The sequence below is a fragment of the Canis lupus genome, chromosome 4, assembly GCF_011100685.1.
Source record: "Canis lupus familiaris isolate Mischka breed German Shepherd chromosome 4, alternate assembly UU_Cfam_GSD_1.0, whole genome shotgun sequence".
Classification (NCBI taxonomy): domain Eukaryota; kingdom Metazoa; phylum Chordata; class Mammalia; order Carnivora; family Canidae; genus Canis; species Canis lupus.
Genome location: NC_049225.1, coordinates 50962564 through 50981166, shown reverse-complemented (window position 1 = coordinate 50981166; position 18603 = coordinate 50962564). Strand labels below are relative to the sequence as shown.

Genomic DNA, 18603 nt, shown 5'->3' with positions numbered 1-18603 from the left:
TGCTTCTCCCTCTGCCTATGTCTCTGCCTCTCTCTGTGTCTTTCATGAATAAATAAATAAAATCTTAAAAAAAAATAAGTAAGGTGATTATAGTTAATAATATTGTATTGTATATTTGAAAGTTGTTAAGAGATATCTTAAAAGTTCTCATCACAAGAAAAAAATGTAACTGTGAGGTGATGGATGTTAACTAGACTTATTGTGATTTCATAACATATACAAATATCAAATTATCATATATACCTAAAACCTAAACCTAACCTTTTATAAAACCTAAACCTAACCTTTTATACCTAAAAGATATAAGTCAATTATATCTTAATAAAAAAAACGAACAAGCCCCAATGCCTAGAAATCTTCATTATTACCATTATCATGATACCATCACCCTTCTTAATGTGGGTCAAACAAGGAAGCATAAAAAAACTAAACTACATCATATTGTCATTCTGACCTTTTATTTGCCTCCAAAAATGTTTTTATTTGATTGTATCTAAAAGACTTATATTTTATGAAAGGTTTGCCTTATAGTCATTGGCTCACTTGCCTCCTTTTTTTCTGGTATCTACATAAACATCTAGTTGGTAGGCAGTCAAGGCATTTTACGACGAGGGTATCTCAACTTTGGCACCATTGACATTTCAGGCTGGATAATTCTTTGATGTTTAGCAGTATTCCTGGCCTTTACTTAATTTGATACTAGTAGCACCCTCTCTTTCTGACATATGTGGTGACCAAAAATGTTTACAGATATTCCCCAATATTTTCTGGTGGTAGAACTGAGAATTGCTCTAGAACCAATTCCAAGCTAAGGAAATATAAAATTATCCAGATTGAGAATACCCTCTATCCTATCTGTCCACCAGGAGAGGACATAATAGGATTTTCCCCTTTTTTTTTTCTTTCTCTTCAATTGCAAAAAAAAGATTTTATGACTGGGGCTTTCTAATGGCTTGAATGAAGAGAAATGTGCAACTCTATCTATCTATCTCTCTATCATCTATCTATCGAGATTATTATATATAATATACATATATATGTATTTAAATTTTTTAAGCATTTAAGATATTTTTTATGCCACCTCCTCTGTGAAGCCTACCAAATCCCCACAGACCCTTTCACCCCAGCCAATGAAAATGTGTCCTTTTTATGTGCTCCCACATCACACTAATGCTTCCATTAACCTTTATGTGTCTGAATCTATGCTTTTTCTACTAGACTGCCAGCTTCCTCTGGGTATTTCCCATAATACCTTGTGGCAACAGGTACACCATCAACACTTGTTGAGATAAGGTTAGTAGTGGATAGGGTGATGTGAAGAATATATATATAGAAAGGTGATAGATGAGGAGATAAAGGAAGACCTCTCTGTAAAGCAATTAGAAAAAACCCCAGGGACAAATCTTAACTTTTGATTCATAGGAATAGGACTATTTATATGGAAATTCTTTGGCTCAACTAAAGAAAACATGGTCATAGTCCTAGATCCCAACATTCCAAAATGGGGCACACCAGTCTCTCATTCATTTCATTCACTCATTCAATCATATATTGAATACCCATAGTATATGAGCCATGGGGGAAGTGAAAGAGAATCAGAAAGAAGGAAGAGGTTTTTTTGACACAAATCAGTTACTGCAATCATAAAACAGCTCAACGTTCCCAGTTTAGCCCAGGTAGGTCAATGGCAGTATTAGTGAAAGCAAAGGAAAGTGGGCCAAGTGCTAGTGTGTAATGACTCTTTGGGGTTAAGATATGCTTACTGACTTATGGACCAGAATCAACAAACTGCATCCTCCAAGGGTCACTGGGAAGGCCAACATTTAGAAAACAGGCTGAATTATGTTCCAGTAATAAGAATAGGCCATTTCCCCTGCACTAGCCTCAGCTTTTACTTTTCTAGGCTTATTTTCCACTATTCTTCATAAATGAATTTCAAGTTGATTAATAAATTTGATTACATAAATGTGTGAATGATTTTTTTGAAATTATTTGTAGTGGGCAATTGTTTTCTGGCTATCCACCTTCCAATCTACTCCTTTTAAAATTAATAACCTTCTCACTTCCTTTCAGGAAACTACTTCTCTTCTGTGGTTTGTTATCTTGAGGGGACTCTAGAGCAAGATGCCCTGCCCACTAGACGCTCCCACTGTGGGACTTTGACTTGAGAAAATGACTCAAGGAAGAAAAAACAAATGAGATTATTAAGTAATTGCTGCTACCAATACTTGGCCACTGCACTGAGGCTTCCTGGTTCTTGTTTCTGAGTCTTCAGCTTTCCTTTGATTCTGGGAGTCACATTGTGTGCTTCTTCTCCTCTACCCCCTCTCCCACTACATTTTTGCAGGATACTATTTTGCTTAAGTTAGCCAGAATTACTTCTGCTTCTTGCAAATGAATAAGTCTAAATAAAACAATGGCCTATTCAGTCCCATGGATATTTCTTGGTCTTTAAAAAATTAATGATATTTATTTATTTGGTAAAATTGCAGTTCACAAAATGCTGCCCCTTATTGATTTGATTCTATTCAATCTTCCTAGTTCTTCTGTGAAGTGTCAGGGCAGAGTGGCCCCACTTTATTGGAGAGAAAATTGAGTGTTGATTGTACTAAGTAGCTTGCCCAAGATCACACAGCTCATGAGCACTCAGGTAGGTCTGATTCTAAAGCTTATACATGTTCCTTGCTTGGCAAAAGCATTTAATGGTGTCTGCCCACAGTAAAAACCCTCTTGGCCTTTTACATGCTTTCCCTGCAGGTTTTCCATGTTGGTAACTCTCTTAAATTTCTATTGCCAAACTCAAGTGTTAGATCTCTTAAGGACCCATAGGTCCACCACAGACTGTAGCAATCTCTCCTTCCTTGGGACAATTTTTAATATTTGTGTCATTCATGTGGAACTTATAATATCTTATGCTTATAATTGTCAAATACCAAGCTGTTTCTATAAGCCAATTGGTAGATTAGACATTGCAATTTATCTACAAATCCCTATATGCCCCAAGATGCTACCTGTAGACAGTAAAAATAAGTGACACATACATGGTTTTCCAATTTCTTGAGGAATTCTTGAGGTCAGTAAATTATAAATCCAATTCACAGTACTTTTTTGTTTTTATTTTCTTAAATAATGGACACTGAAAGGACAAATGCTTTCAGGTAAGAGGATTTGAGGGGCAAAGTTATCAAAGGTATTGATAGTCACAAACAAATTAAAAAAAATAGGTACCCATAGTCTTAAGTCCTTAAAGCAGAAGTACATTTTAGATAACCTTGAAACACCTCCATGTCCATTAGGAAATATTCAAGAAAGATTCTGCTCATTGGAGAGAGAGAAGTCAGCTAAACTTCTTCCATAAACCGAGAATGTACTTATTTATTGAGTTTTTACTTTGAACCTGGAAAAAGAAGAGTTGAACCAGATATTGCCAAGCCCTCATTCTGTTTCTACATGACCCTCAGGCTGGATGACTAGAAAAACCAGCCCTTTCCAGGCAGAGGATGACAAAGCAGGAAAACTAATTTGTGGGTGTTCATGCAGGAGAGCAAAGAGGTTGCAGGATACACAGACCACACCCCCTGGCTGGCTACACAGGAGATACATTGCTTGCAACCTTAGGAGGATACTGTTTAAAGTTGTGTGTGTGTGTGTGTGTGTGTGTGTGTTTAAAGCTTATTAGTTTGGATAATGTTAGAATCAAATATTCTTCATGCCCTAGCTGCTGAGCTGGGTGACTAAGGTTTCCTTCCTGGCATACAAATTAAACAACTCTCTGATTTCTGAGAATTCCATCTGAAAACTAATGACAGTTACCAGCATTTGATAACCTCCCTGCTCCAGGTCAGTCGGAGTTCTTTTCAAGATAACCCACAACAGAGTGACTGGCAGCTACTTTCCTTTCAGACTCTAGGGGAGGAGATGGTCTGCATATGCAATCACCCTGGGTCTCCCTGCCTGCTCAAGAGATTCCCGCTAAAGCACACAGATTGGGTTGCAGGGCCGTAGGGAGGAGATTCCATCTAAAGATTCCTTACAGTCTTGTGTGGACTTTATTCAAGTGGAGAGATATTCTGATTCTTATTCAGAGTTAAGACTAAGTTTAATCTTGAAATTGTGCTATGACATTTTCTAACCTATAAGGCACAGGGTTGGCATGCCAAGCAAATACTGAAAAAGAATGTGTTCTGTCATTTTTCAAAGAAACCAATTACTATTTGTTTGTGGGATTATTTGTTCATCATAGTCTTTGTGATTCCTTGTTAGAGTATGTAGTCATAGCCTGTATCTCTCTTGTTCACACATGAACCCTCAGTGCATACCTCAGCACCTGGCTCAGAAGACATATTCAACTGATACGTGGTAAATAAATAAGTGAATGCATAATGCCTGAAATAGGGACAGCTGCCACCAAATGGGCAGTGGTGCCTTCACAGAGTGTTGCACAGACAGACCTCTTTTGCATACATTTTTTCTTGCTGTAATTAACAGACAAAAGACAATGACACAAGGAGGGTGCCTGGGTGGCTCAGTAAGTTAAGTATCTGCCTTCGGCTCAGGTCATGATCCCAGGGTCCTGGGATTGAATCTTGCATTAGGCTCCCTGCTCAGGGGAAGTCTATTTCTCCGTCTGCCTCTCTCCCTGCTCATACTTGTGCACGCTCTTTCTCTAAAATAAATAAAATCTTTTTCTTAAAAAGAAATTTACATGAGAGCAATGTCTTATACCTCATGTTTTTAGCAAAAGGGGTCACAAAGAAGAGAATATGAATTCCAGTTTGAGAAACTGTTTATTAAGTTGTTCACAGAAGATATGATCATAATGTGTCAACCCTGATAAACAACAACAAAATGTCCTAGTACAGTATCTGGCAATAAGAGGACCTCATCAGATATTGGTTGGATAAATGAATTTATTGAATGAACTATGGTATGTTATGCACAGTGGTTGAAAGCAACAAGAGTAAAGTCTATGGGAGCACAGAGGAAGGAGTGTTTCACTCTGGGAACATTGCAGAGGATGTTGTATAGGCAGAGAATATGGCAGTTAGAGAAGGACTTTTTTGTACTAGGGAATATCATTAGGGGAATGGGAGACAGACAGAAGACCTCAGGCCCTCTCCTTAAGGGTAGAGGACTTTGGTTGTCAATAAGTTAAGTGTCTATAGGACTGATGCATAATATGTATAATGGACATTTATTGTGGAGTTGCTCAGAACTGTCCTGCACCATAGACCAATTTCAACCATACAGTTGAAGTAGAGGATGCCAATCTCAGAATCCTTCCCCTCTGGCCAGAGTTAATTGGTCCAAGGGTGGGTGCATAATACCAGCCAGGCCAGTCTTTGTCCTTGGGATGCCTTTCAATCTAGACATCAGGAAAGGTTCCCAGTCTTTCTCTGGAGGTGAAGCTCTGAGTGTAAGTCTATTTGTGAGAGATGAAAGCCAAACACAGACAGAAACATGGACAAGAAATGAGGATTGCACTGATGGATTCTAAATTTATGGTTGACATTACCCTAAGGTCAATTAATCTTGTTTTCTTTCAATAAATTCTCTTTCTGTTTAAGCTACTTTGAATCAGAGTTTGGTCATATGCAACAAAGAGTCTTGCCTAATCCTTATACTAGATTGATATGGTTCTCTTTTGAGACATCAGATATTTTCCACACTGGCTTAAAATACAATTATCCCTGGCAGTTATGACTGTGAAGGCCACTATTCAAATGTAAATATGTTATCATGGGGTATGGAGATAGTATAATGGAGGGAAACTTTAAACTATCATCTATTAACACTTTTGCATGATTATATCTTTCATAAAACCTAGTAGAGCATCCTCATAAGGCCCTGAAGGGACAAAAATAGAAAAATACTTTTTAATGAAATTTGCAAATAGTGCTTTGGGAAAGGGGAGCGAATCTTCCATGTTGTGGTGTGTGTGTGTGTGTGTGTGTGTGTGTGCTCATGCCCCAGAACAACTCTGGAAGAGAGGGTCACCAAAAAGACATCAAAGGGCTATAAGAAATAAAAGTAAGTTTTTTTAGGGGTATTTTCATCATAGTCTAATGATTAATATTGCAAAGAATTATAACCAAAACTTTGATAGTTTCAATATTTTTATATTTGTGAAAATTTTATTTATTTGAGAAATAAAACATACATGTAAAGGGATCTAAGAATTACTTTATAAAATCACCATGTACATCTGAATTGAGTTCCAATTTTGGCATAACACTGCATTAGCGGGGTAATCTTTGACAAGATTTAATCTTCTTAAAATTGTTTCCTCATCTTGAAAATGTTACTACTTCTTTCCTTTTCTACTTCCAAGGATTGCTGTGAGCATCAAACATCAAAGGGGGCTGTGTAGTACAGTGGCTAAGGACTTTGCCTAATGTGGGAGAAGGTTTACAAATTTAATATTGATGAGGTTATATAAAGACCTCTAGTCCTGAATTTCAAGTATCAGCATAAATTCTGATATATTGAATCTTTAAAAAGTCCTAGTTCTGTCCACTTAAATGGCACAGAAATAATGGTCAATCCAATAGTAATATATACCTCCAACACGTACTGATTGTGATTTTTGAACACTATTTTCCATTGAAACGGACTAGACATATTGAAGATTAAAAAAGAGCTCAGGAACCGATTTGAAGAAAGCTCCACTGGCTAAAAATGGGGCAATCAATGCAGATAACAACTGTACTGATTTGACACACATCAAATATATTTAAGTCCATCAGTGCATATTGATACTAAAAAAGACAAACTCATTGGTCACCTTTGCAGGATGGTAAGGGAATGAATTCATGCAAAAGTGACATATATACTCACAAACACAAACTTAACCTGAATCAGATTTAGGCACTGGCTCTAATTGCCAATTTATAGAAACATAATGAACAGGAAACATTAAATGACACAAGTGGGAGACAATGCAATCAGCAAAATCCAGACTGTAGGATATTTTACAGGACAAACAACCTGATTTATTCAGCAACAAAAACTAAATATGTAAGAAAAACAACAAAAAAAAAATAAAGCTGAATAGGGAATCTCTAGAGTAAAGGAGAGTTAAACTTATCTAGGTATTTAGGCTTACTTGGATTCTTATTCAAACAAACTGGAAAATATTGAACACTGACTTCAAAATTGACATCAAGTAATTAAGGCTAATATTTTAGGAATGACAATGGAATAACTGCATATTTTAAAAACCCTATCTTTGAGAAATAGATATTAAAATATCTACAGGTGAAATGTTGCAACATGGGAGATTCACTTCGAAATAATTTGCAGAGTGAAGAGGGTGAGGCTATAGATAAAACTAATTATGAGTTGATTGTTAAATTGGGTGATGGGCACATTAAAATTTATCATACTATTCTCCCTACATTTGAAAATACTTGAACATTTCCTTCCTTTTTTTTTTTTTTTAAGATTTTATTTATTTATTTACGAGAGACACACAGAGAGAGGCAGAGACCCAGGCAGAGGGAGAAGCAGACTCCCCACAAGGAGCCCAAAGTGGGCTCCATCTCCAGGATCACGCCCTGAGACGAAGGCAGACGCTCAACTGCTGAGCCACCCCGGGCTGCCCTCTGCCTGAGTTTAAATCCAAGTTCAGTCCACTGCTAAAAGGATTACTTGACTATTCTTTCCTCATTTGTCAAATAGGGATAATCAAAGTGTCTACTTTGCAGGGTTATTTGTGGAGAGTAGAAGGAGATAATAGGTATAAAACACTAGAAGAGCTGCCTATGGCACATAGTATATGTTAAATCAACTTATCTAGTGATATAATTTATTATATGTCATGATATAAATTTTATATTAAAGGGATTCTAGAATATATGATATCTGCTCAACATTTAAGCAGTGGTCAATAGGTATAAAGACTATCATTCTTAAGGGAAACTTGAAACAGCCTATCAGGAGCAGGTCTCATTACAAAATCTACTAGGTAAGGGGATTTTTCTCTGGTTCTCAGGGCAGGCAGGGTTGAGGGAACAGCTACCTTTTGCTTCTTTCTAGGTGTGTCATCACTGACATGGGAGAGTGATAAAGCGGTCCCTGTCCTCCTTCAAGCCTTTTGGCAAAGTGCTCTGCTACCTAAATATGTTAAAGTTAGTACACACATTCACTGCAGAGGATCCAGCTACCATTTGAAATGGTTCTTCCTAATTGAGAAAATGGCTTAAAATCACTGTTATGGAATGCAAGCTAGTTAAAAGGGAGCATCAATTAAGGATCTTTAATTTGGGCAATAAACAGGTAAGCACAATTATTAGCCAGTCAATGATACCCTAGGCCAGTGCTTTCAAACTTCCACTATGTGTGGCAGTCACCTGGGGATCTTGTTAAATTGCAGATTCCAGTTGAGTTTGGGGCAGAGCTTGAAATTATGCATTTCTAACAAGCTCTCAATTGATGCTGAAGAGGCTAGTCCACATATCATACTTGCCATAGTAAGCATTTGGTTGGTACTGGGAAATGATTTGACACATGTTTTAGTAGAATTTAGGATTCCGTGATTTGGATAATAGATAGCCAGGAATATGTTTCATCTGAAATATTAATTGGAAGAATTTATTTCTGATTCTTTGGCTTTGGTAATTTCCATTCACCAAAATAAATGGCACATACTCCTCTTCAGGTATTAAATGCCTACTATCCATCTTGGAAATCCTTTTAAAAAGAGACTTCAGGTCATCAGAGAGAAAATGGTACAATTTAATTCTCTCATAAAGTCCTTTGATCTGCTCAGCAGAACTTAGTATAAGCCTAATTTTGGATTTCTTCCCTTTTCTCAGCAATGGGATGTGGGAATAAATATTTCAAGAACAGGTCAATAATTTTGTGCGTTCAAAGATTGCCCATTATGATAAAAGTCTAAATTGAAAAAAAAAAAAGTTGGCCTTGTCCAAGTTGAATTCTCAGAAAAGGATTTTGAAAGCAATTCTTTGGCAACCTTGAGAATGATGTGGTATGTACAGGAGAAAGATACTTTAAAAAAAAAAGATTTTATTTATTCATTCATGAGAGACACAGAGAGAGAGAGAGGCAGAGACACAGGCAGAGGGAGAAGCAGGCTCCATGCAGGGAGCCCAACAAGGGACTCGATCCTGGGACTCCAGAATCACACCCCTGGGGCCAAAGGCAGGCACTAAACCGCTGAGCCACCCAGGGATCCCAGAGAAAGATACTTTTGAGAAGCTCTTTTATGTTTATAATTTCATTTGAACCTAGATGGAAAAGGGGAGAATGAATTGCCTAAGTCTTTCTCTGTTCCTGCTTACCTTCTGCGATCCTGTGTCCTCCACAACTCAGTTTAATTTTCCCCCCAAATATTCATAGGAATGCTAAAATTATTGTGCTGAAAAATACTCCTGAAAACTTTAAAGAAAGTTTAAAAGGTCTGTTGACTGCAGCTTCTCAGAGACCTTACTCCGTTAATGTACATTGGACCCTACAAGAGGGGTCCACAGGTCAAATCCCAATCAGATTTGACCATGAACCTTGTTTTACAAGAACTAACAGTACAGATGGGTGGGAAGTTTCTAGAAATCTCTTTTAGTAAAAACTCTTTGGTGAAGGTCTTATAGCCACTAGGGGGTTTAGAGGGACAATTAAGAAAATCCATTGATACTTCTTATTTAAGATATCAAATTTCCATTTAAGATATCAAATTTCCAAACAAACCATATCTGTAGATGCTCAAGACTTTCTCTGAGACAATGGCAAAATTTGCTACTTCTGTTTATCAGAATTTTCATCTGTAAAATGAGGATAGCCATATCCACCTCACAGGGTGGTTGCAAGGACTAAAAGACAATGCATGCAAAAGTACTAGCATATGTAAGAAGCACAAAGATAGTAGTTTTGTTCATATTATTGAAAGTGTTTTTTGTAAGCGCTCGAGGTGACACCTCCTTTTTTTTTTTTTTTTACAGGTCTTCAAGGAGTGGTAGGTGGTAGGTTCATGTGAAGATCATATAGGGGAACATTTAAAAAATATGCATGACTAACCCCTACTCAGTCCTAGTGAGCCATAATTTAGTGATAATGGGGAAGAATGCATGTATATTTTAAAAAGTTTCTCCCTGTGGTGATTATGGTACATCATGAACACCTGTAATGTATTTGGAGCAAATCCCTAAACTGTGATCCTATGTCTCTTGCAGTAGTCCTAGAGTATGTTTCTTGGAATAAAAGTTTTCTGTGGTTAAATGTTTAGAGATGCTACGTACTAGTACCTGTCCCCTTTCTTCGTTGGGGCTTATGAAATTACCTGAGAAGTCTGGCAGTACTATTTGAAATATTTGAAGATTTGTAACCTATTATCTTCTGCTTTTTGATTTTACAACATATATTTTTCCTGTAATTCTCATCAATGTTTGTCCAACACATTTGAGAAACGCTAGAGTATAGAGTTAGAAGAGAATTCTGCCTTTATTCAGAGATCTTTTTGCACTGACGGAAGGGAGACGCAAGGTAGCAAAGAACAGCCCAAATTTCTCCTTTTCAGGGACCTGGCTAAGCCTACTTTTATCCTTCCTGGCACATCTTACTTACAGGCGGAAAGAATATTGAAAATGGTAAAGTGTGCTTTCAAGTAAGCATCTCTGGGTAAACTCTGGGTAATAGTCAAAGGGCCAGGGAGATGAGCTACTATGAACCTTAAGAACTGAGACTTTGGACAAACTTGGTTTTGAATCTTGTTCCAACATGTTCTGGCTCAGTGACCTTGGACAGGTTACTTAACCTCTCTATGCTTCTTTTCCTTATGTGTATAATGGGGACAATAATAGCCCTACCTTATGGGGGATTTGTGAGGATAAATGAGATAATCATGCAGAGCCCTCAGTAAGGATTTAATAAAAGTGCATAATTATTATTATAACTATTATTATAGTAGTGGAAAAACACACTTAAGCCAAGTGAGGGGGAGAATAAAGGAACAAAATAGAGAACACCTAAAATCTTGAAGCTCAAATAAATAAATCTCTTCACAAATGAACTTTTTTTTTTTTTTTTGTAAGTCATTATGCCAAGTACCCTGTGAGAATTCAGGGTTAGAGTTTGAGAGATGTTATTAAATTGCCTGGTCTACTGCACTGGAGTGTGAATGACCCTTTCATCTGGCTCTTCATTCCAATCAAATCCCAAACTATCTGACTAATTAACATACAAGAAACCGTTTGGGAGTTGTTGCTAAAGACAAAAAGAGAAGTGGCTTGTTGAAACTCTGACAACACAGTGCTGCCAGAGAGAGAGTCAAGAGGCCTCAGAACAGTGATGAGGATGTTAGGGAGGGACTGCTGAGGGGAAGATTTGTAAGCATCATAGGCAAATACAAGTTTCAATTCTCCCAGAGCTTTGTAAAAAAAAATGAAGTAGAATAGAAAGTCTCAGAGTGATTTGCATGTAGTATGGCTCAGATGGCAATTCTACATCTCACACACATCCACATGCGTTATGTGTGTTTATGTGTGCATGTGTTCAATAGTGTGTATTTCTTATTGTGAATTAGGGTTAAAGAAGCTTAAAAGCCTCTGATCTTGATGGCATACCACAGGGCCCTGAGCCAAGAAATAGCTTGCTGTGCATCTAGAGTGTCTTTGTGAACTTTCCCCTGATCCTGCCCTACTTTTTTGTAAACTTTAGGTTGATTTGGTTAATGTGGTAAGGAGAAACAAAGGAGAGAAAATTCAGAATCAAACACCAGTGCAGTGGCTGACTCAGGTGGAGCCTGGAGACCAATGGAAATACTAAACCTGTGAAATAACAAGAAAAAGCAGATGGCAGCAATGTGGTCATGGTGGTTTATATGCCCAGGCTAGTAAATGTAGCCAAAGTAGCAACCACAGACCATGTATTGTGGGCCTACTATGCACCAAACCCTATATTTTGTTCCTATCTTTATCTCATTTGAGTTTCACAGCAGAACTAGGGGAGAACTATGTAGGGATGAGAGAATAGACTTCTGAGGACTGAATCATTCATACCAAAGTGATTTTGTGAGAACTGCTCATCCAGTGCTTGGAGAAAGGCAAAGTGAGATATGACAAGTTGTCTTCTCTCAAGAAGTTTCAATCTAGATAAGTGAACTCTAGCTCATGAGAATCTCTGAGGAATGAGCACTTGCCTTCTTTCCACTAAATCCCCTGACTCATTTAATTTCTCTCCTGCTGAAGTCTGGGAGAGTGAAGAAACTGATATATTTATATTCTTTTCCATGGGCAGAGGAAGATTCCAGATTGAAAATCAACGCTTTCAAGGGGAACTTTAATTGAAAATTGGAATATCACACCCGGTTTCAATTTATCAGCACATATTGCGTCTGAACGCCATTGACATTCACTGCCAATTACTGATTCCTTACTATGTGTCTACCTTCATGCTAAATAATTCCTACACCTGTCTTTTAGTCTTCAGGATCACCCTAATATAGAAGTACTATTTTTGTATCCATTCTCCAGATGAGGGAATAAAGATGTGAGAGAATAGTAACTTGCCCGAGGTGAGAATGCTAATAAATGGTGGGGTTGGACTCTGAGTTCAGTTCTGTCAGCTTCCAGAGAATGGGCTCTTAACCAGCAAACAATAATGACTTCTCTATGATATTCACGGCACCATACATGTAAGTGTGGGGGTTAACTAAGTGTTGATGATCATTCCTTATTTCTCAAGGAGGGAAAGTAAGATGTACACAAGTGGAAAAATAGATAACAATACCTTCCTATAGCTTATGCTGGAGTCAAAGTAGTATTGGAGAAGATTCAGAGGGAGAAGTGGAGGGAGCAGAGCTGTGCAGGATGGGCAAGGACTGCATAAGCACAGAAAAATGGGTAGTCCCAAGGGTAATTGCCCTTGGTTTAGGGCAGAGACTACAATTTCATTAAATAGAGTGAGCCCCCATTTAGGAATTTTGAGGCTTTCAGTAAGTATTTAACTTTCCTAAGCCTATTTCCCCATCTGTGATAATGGGATGATACCCATCAAAAGCCTTGCTAGGAAGATTAACTATACCTAAGGCTTGGGAAAAGGAGGCATCTCCTACTCTCTCCTCTAGCCACCAGGTTAAATTCAATTTTCCAGTAGAGTTGGCTTGCTTCTTCCCTTTGACCTCACCTTTGAAGATCTTAGAAAGAGCCTTACCTGCTGTGAGAAGCCCTTCACAACACGTCTTTGTTTGAGGTTTGTCTCTCCATCCAGGTTGGCAGTTTCCAGGTGGCAGATCCCGCTGGGGTCTGAGGAGAAGAGGAGGAGTATGTCTGCTGGGATGATCTCATTGCACTGCATTTGGATGAAGTCTCCCACACGCACATCCTTCCAGCACTTCTGCACGTAACTCCTCTCTTTTCTTGGGTGGGAGAACAACAGTGAGTTTTAAGTTTCTCTAGAAAATTAATAAGTGAATGGAAGAAGGTCCCACCTGTGCCTAAACATCCCCCAAGCAGCTTGTCACAAGACTGTTTGGTATTCTATCTTGCCCCAAATGATCACCAAATGATCATAACACTCTAGAAAAGCTAAACGTGACCTATAAAATCCCACTAGCAGAAGATCTGTCCTCATCATTTACAGTTTTGATTGACTGCTGGATGTAGACTAGGTACTGTGCTCAGCCTTGCTTTCTAGTAGAAGAAAAAAATTAAGGGAAAAGGTGACTACATAATCATATTATTCTAGTACTCTTAATATACATCATTTTCCAGACTAACCAGTTATCACTACAGAAAGCAGGATTGCAAGGAAAAATTGTTTAGAAAAAATTGTTTCTGATTAGGAGAGGAAAGTGCAGTAGGAAAGTGAGGGTATACACCATTGTGTAGGAAGATGTGAGGTGGTGCTGAAACAGAAAACTCTGGGCAGTCAGGAAATTAGAAAGATAGCACCAGGAAGTTTAACAGGATGGGTCCCATAATGCTCATAGAATCAGAAGGCTAAAGAAATCTCAGGAAACTATGAATTTTCTCTTCCCACCCAATTTATCAAGCAGATAAATAGTGGCAGCAATAATCACAAATGTAGCATTTCTACTGTGCCAGACACTAGTGATAGTTAATACTTTATTTGCATAATAATACCCACTGGAATGGATATTGTTAGACCCAGTTCACAAATGAGGAAATTGAGGGTCCAAGAAAAATTTCCCAAAGTTTTATAAAAACAACTGAAACCTGAGTCCAGGTCCATCCTGACATCCAACTCCACAGTTTTTACTGCTTGGAGATCCTACCTCCTCAAAAATATTCCCCTGTCTCCTCAGGTCTCAGGGGGTATGGCAGTCTCAGCTTTTACACCACCAGCGAAAGGACTCCCTACTACCCAAGGGAGCACATTTCATTTTAAGGATCTCTCATCTTAGAAAATATTCCTTCTACTTCACCAAATATTCAACTAGATCTGCTTTCCTGAGCAATGTGATCTATTCCATCTTCTACCATTTTATAAATATTTTAAGACATTCATCAAATATCCCCTGAAGCCTTTTGGATTTGCCAAGTCAAATTTAACTTTCCAAGTGCCCTTCATTACTCTTGTATGATAGTTTTAATACCTGTCTTAAAGGGTGGGTGTTTTGTCTAAGGCTGTATTTGGAAATGTTCCTCTTTAAATATGGGATTTGGAACCCAACCAATATTCTACATGTGGTCTTTTCAACCAAGCCCAGCTGGTTTGCAGCTGGATGCCTCTGAGCCCAGCCGCAGCTGTTTTTCTCCACTGGTGTTGAGCCCCTCTGGGCATGTTATTGCTTCTGTTTCTATTGGAATCTGGGTGTCCTAGCGATGACAAGACTACTCTTTCACAGAGAAAGAGATATGACTGGAATTTTGCTTTTCTCTTTTGACTTCATAAAAGTCCCTAAGGAGGTGAAGGGCTTGAGGTCTTCTTTCCTACTTTGGTGCCCTCCAGAGAACCCCAAATAAGCCTTCCTAAGACTCCATTATTCTTGTCATAAAATATCCATGAACAGGACTCCCCTAATCCCCTGAAATGAGTGTGCTCTCATCTGGAATGCCAACTAAGGGAAGGTCTAATCTGAGTCTATAAAATAATCAGAGACATTAGTATTGGGGAGCACCTTGCCATGATAAAGACCCAAAGAATTCAGTGGAAATTCCCATGGCTCCAGAAAGCATAGCAAAGCAGCTACTCGTACAATCAGTCCACGGGCAATATCGTCCAAATGACTACTGAGACCATTTCTCAGCATTTAAGGGCAAATATATCTGTAGCATTTTGGTAATGGTGCTTCTTTCCATGGAAGGACATTTAACAGGTTTCTAAACACTTTTTGATTCCATCAGCTTATTTTATCACTTGTTTTTCCTGTAAAGAATGTGGACAGCCCCTCCCCATATTTTTTCTCAATGATATTTCAGAAATATCTGTTTATTGATATATTTAGGGTAGATACTCTTCCATAAGGAATGTGAATATTATTATCAAATAATTCATGGTCTTTCTGTTGATTCAGGGAAGGATTTGTTTTTTCTTCATAGTGGCCCTAAGAATACCTGTTAAATGTTCGAGTATAAGGCTACTTAAGGAACTAGAATGGCTCATACTCTCCATGGGAGAAGGAATCTCACAGGGTCAAAGAAAGACTGGCTTTATTGCTTTTGTTGTTGTTCTTTTTGAGTGGTGCTTAAAACAAAACAAAACAAAAAATTCCTAAATATTATAGCAAAATTACTTCAAAGAATAAAGGATTATCACTCAACTTGTCCCCCTTCTTCTCTACCTCCCCATTTTGACTTCCGTGTCCTGTCAGATGACGCCTTTGGGCATGGTGGGTATCAACTGGTTGCTATAATCTCAGCATTATATTTGGTATTTGAGATTGGGTTTAGTGAAAATGCCTTTAACTAATTGCCAATACTTCCAGAGCACACTGGTTGAGAAGATTTGCAAGTGCTGGTTGGGATTGCTGCAAACATAGGCATATAAGAGGCAAGGCCAACATACCTCCATCCACGAACACTGAATCTCATTCTTCCCCCTTATAATAAAGGACTCCAATGCTTATTATGGGATCTGAGCTTTAAGGTGATGAAGATGGAGGGTTATGGAGATGTGTTTATGGTATATATGCAGTCACTTCTGTGAAGTGAGCTAGATTATTGTTTTGTCAATCCTCATTGTGGTGATAGGTATAATGAGGTCAGAGGAGCCACCCAAGATGCTGTAAGTCAGATCAGCCTCTGACTTCTATTATTCCTTAGATCCTAGGGAAGTCACTGCCTTTTTAGTAATAATCACTTCTGTCTTTCCTTTAGATTAATCCTCTCATCCTTAGGATGACATGTGGCAGTAAAGAAACATTCCTAGTCCCTCTTGTAGGCATACCCTCCAAAAGAAAGACTGCCCATCTTCATGAGTGTGCTTCTCAAACAGAGGCACACACCCTATTATGTGTGTCTGGGATAATGAAGCTACAGAATCAACATGACTTTGAGATGTTAGTTTTAAAAAACATGTTTTGTGTGTGTACGTGTGGGGGAGGATATGGTTTAGTAATTTAGCTGGCACATAATTTGATGGATTATATTTATATTAATCCAAACATTGTTATGTTATGGAATAAAAGACAGATTTTAAATGAATGTTTGGGAATAAAAAAACGAGACATCAGGGTAAAAAATGAGACATTTCATTCTATCATTTGGCCACTTTGTGCTGGTCTCTTTATCCTCTGGGGTCCATTTTGTCTCCCCAATGTCAGAAGTATGAGTATGTCTGTGGAAAAGGCAAGGATGCACAGCCCAAGGGGGTACAACCAGAGGAGGTGATGAGTGGCTGAACTCAGTTGACGCGGAAAAGTGGCGTGCCCCTGCATCAAATGACACCCAGATGTGGCCAGCAGCTGGCTGGGTGCCACCTGAGGAAGTCATTTGGAACGGCTGCCTCAGGTGGATGAGTCCATACGCTCTTGATCACCTCCCTGCTCAGTAAGTCACACCTGGGAACCAACTGCTATTTTAGTTTCATGGGATGCTCACTGCTGTTTAAAAATAAGACAAATCAACATGGCCTGGGACAAAGACTCCATCTGGCAGATTCTGCTTCGAGGAGAAATTAAGTGGTGCCGTGCTAAATGGCTTTCCGAGAGGAGATGGGGCTTATTAAGAGGGAAATAAACAGCAAGAGAGGTTTGTAACCAACTGGATGCCATGGGGAAGCAGGTGAAAGGGGGAGGAGAGAATGCTTAAGGCTCCATTTCTCAAGTGTGTGGGTTTTACAGAAAGAGTTTCAAGGAACTAGAGTAGAGAGGATTTTTCAGGTTTAGTTGTCTGTGGGACTTTCTATTCAAAACAGGATGATGAGCTGACCTTAGCTATCCTTCTGGAAGCTTGAATGCTGGATATAGAATGGTCAGCATTACTACCCCAGGGTGAAAGAGGAATGCTAGGGAGAATCAGTGCAGTATAGGGGTTAAGAGTGGGTTTGAACTCCAGCTTCACAGCTTATTACCCATGTGACCCTGGGCAAGTTATTTAACCTCTCGGAGCCTTTGTTTTTTTCAATTGACAGTAATATGTGCACTTGCCTCAGAAGGTTGTTGAAAGGATTGATGACATGATCCAGGAAAGGGACTGAACTCAGGCCTTTGCATTTAGTAAGTATTCAATAAATACACGATACTTTGATGATGCTGATGATGGTGACAACAGTGACGACAATGATTATTAATATCATGGTTAGTGCTAACCCCTTGCTCTCCCAGCCCCAGCATTCTCCTTCATGCAGTTGGGACACGCATTTTATGCCCATGATTGCATTTTATGGCTTGGGCCCAGGTACACAATATACAAACACAGGAAACTCTAAATATTGAATCCTTTACCCCAAGCTCAGAAAAGAGGGATTTAATCCAGCCAAGTGAAGACTTAGGGCTCTGGCTACTGGCACAAACTCCCAGAAAAGTATATCCTTAAATCAATCCTGCCCAGCATGTTCATTTGCAAATGTTAATAGACTGATTTGAAAGTTTATATAAAGAGGCAAAAGACCCAGAATAGCCAACATGATATAAAGGAGAACAAAATTGGAGGACTATTACTACCTGACTTCAAGACTTCAAGCTAGAGTAATCGAGACATTGTGGTACAGGTGAAAGAACAGATAAGCAGATCAATAGAACAGAAGACAGAACTCAGAAATATATATGTAATCTTTGACAAAGGACCAAAGACAATACAATGGAGTAAAGATAGTCCTTTCAACAAATGGTGCTAGAACTGGACACCTACAGACAAACAAATGAATTTAGACACAGATCTTAACACCCTTTCCCTAAATAACTCAAAATGTATCATAGACCTAAATGCAAAACACAAAACTATAAGACTTTTAGAAGTTAACATAGAAAATCCAAATGACCTTGTGTGTGGTGATGACTTTTTAGATACAACACCAAAGGCACTATCCATGAAAGAAATAATTGATAAGCTGGACTTCATTAAATTTAAAAACCTCTGCTCGGCAAAAGAAAATGTCAAGAGAATGAAAACACAACCACAGACCAGGAGAAAATATGTGTCTTACAAAACACACATCTGATAAAGGACTATAATCCAAAATATATGA

General features: G+C 38.5%; 1 protein-coding gene across 11 annotated transcripts in view; it reads right to left on the bottom strand.

The window, feature by feature from the left end:
• Positions 1 to 18603, bottom strand: part of ATP10B (ATPase phospholipid transporting 10B (putative)) — a 307612-nt gene that overhangs the window by 69596 nt on the left and 219413 nt on the right. For all 11 annotated transcript variants that reach the window (XR_005358316.1, XM_038534853.1, XM_038534847.1 and 8 more), the window contains one exon: positions 13165 to 13369. Coding sequence is in view for 10 of the 11 variants with exons in the window: in XM_038534853.1 (XP_038390781.1) it covers positions 13165 to 13369 (205 nt within the window). In the remaining variant the exon portion in view is untranslated. The remainder of the gene's footprint in view (positions 1 to 13164; positions 13370 to 18603) is intronic.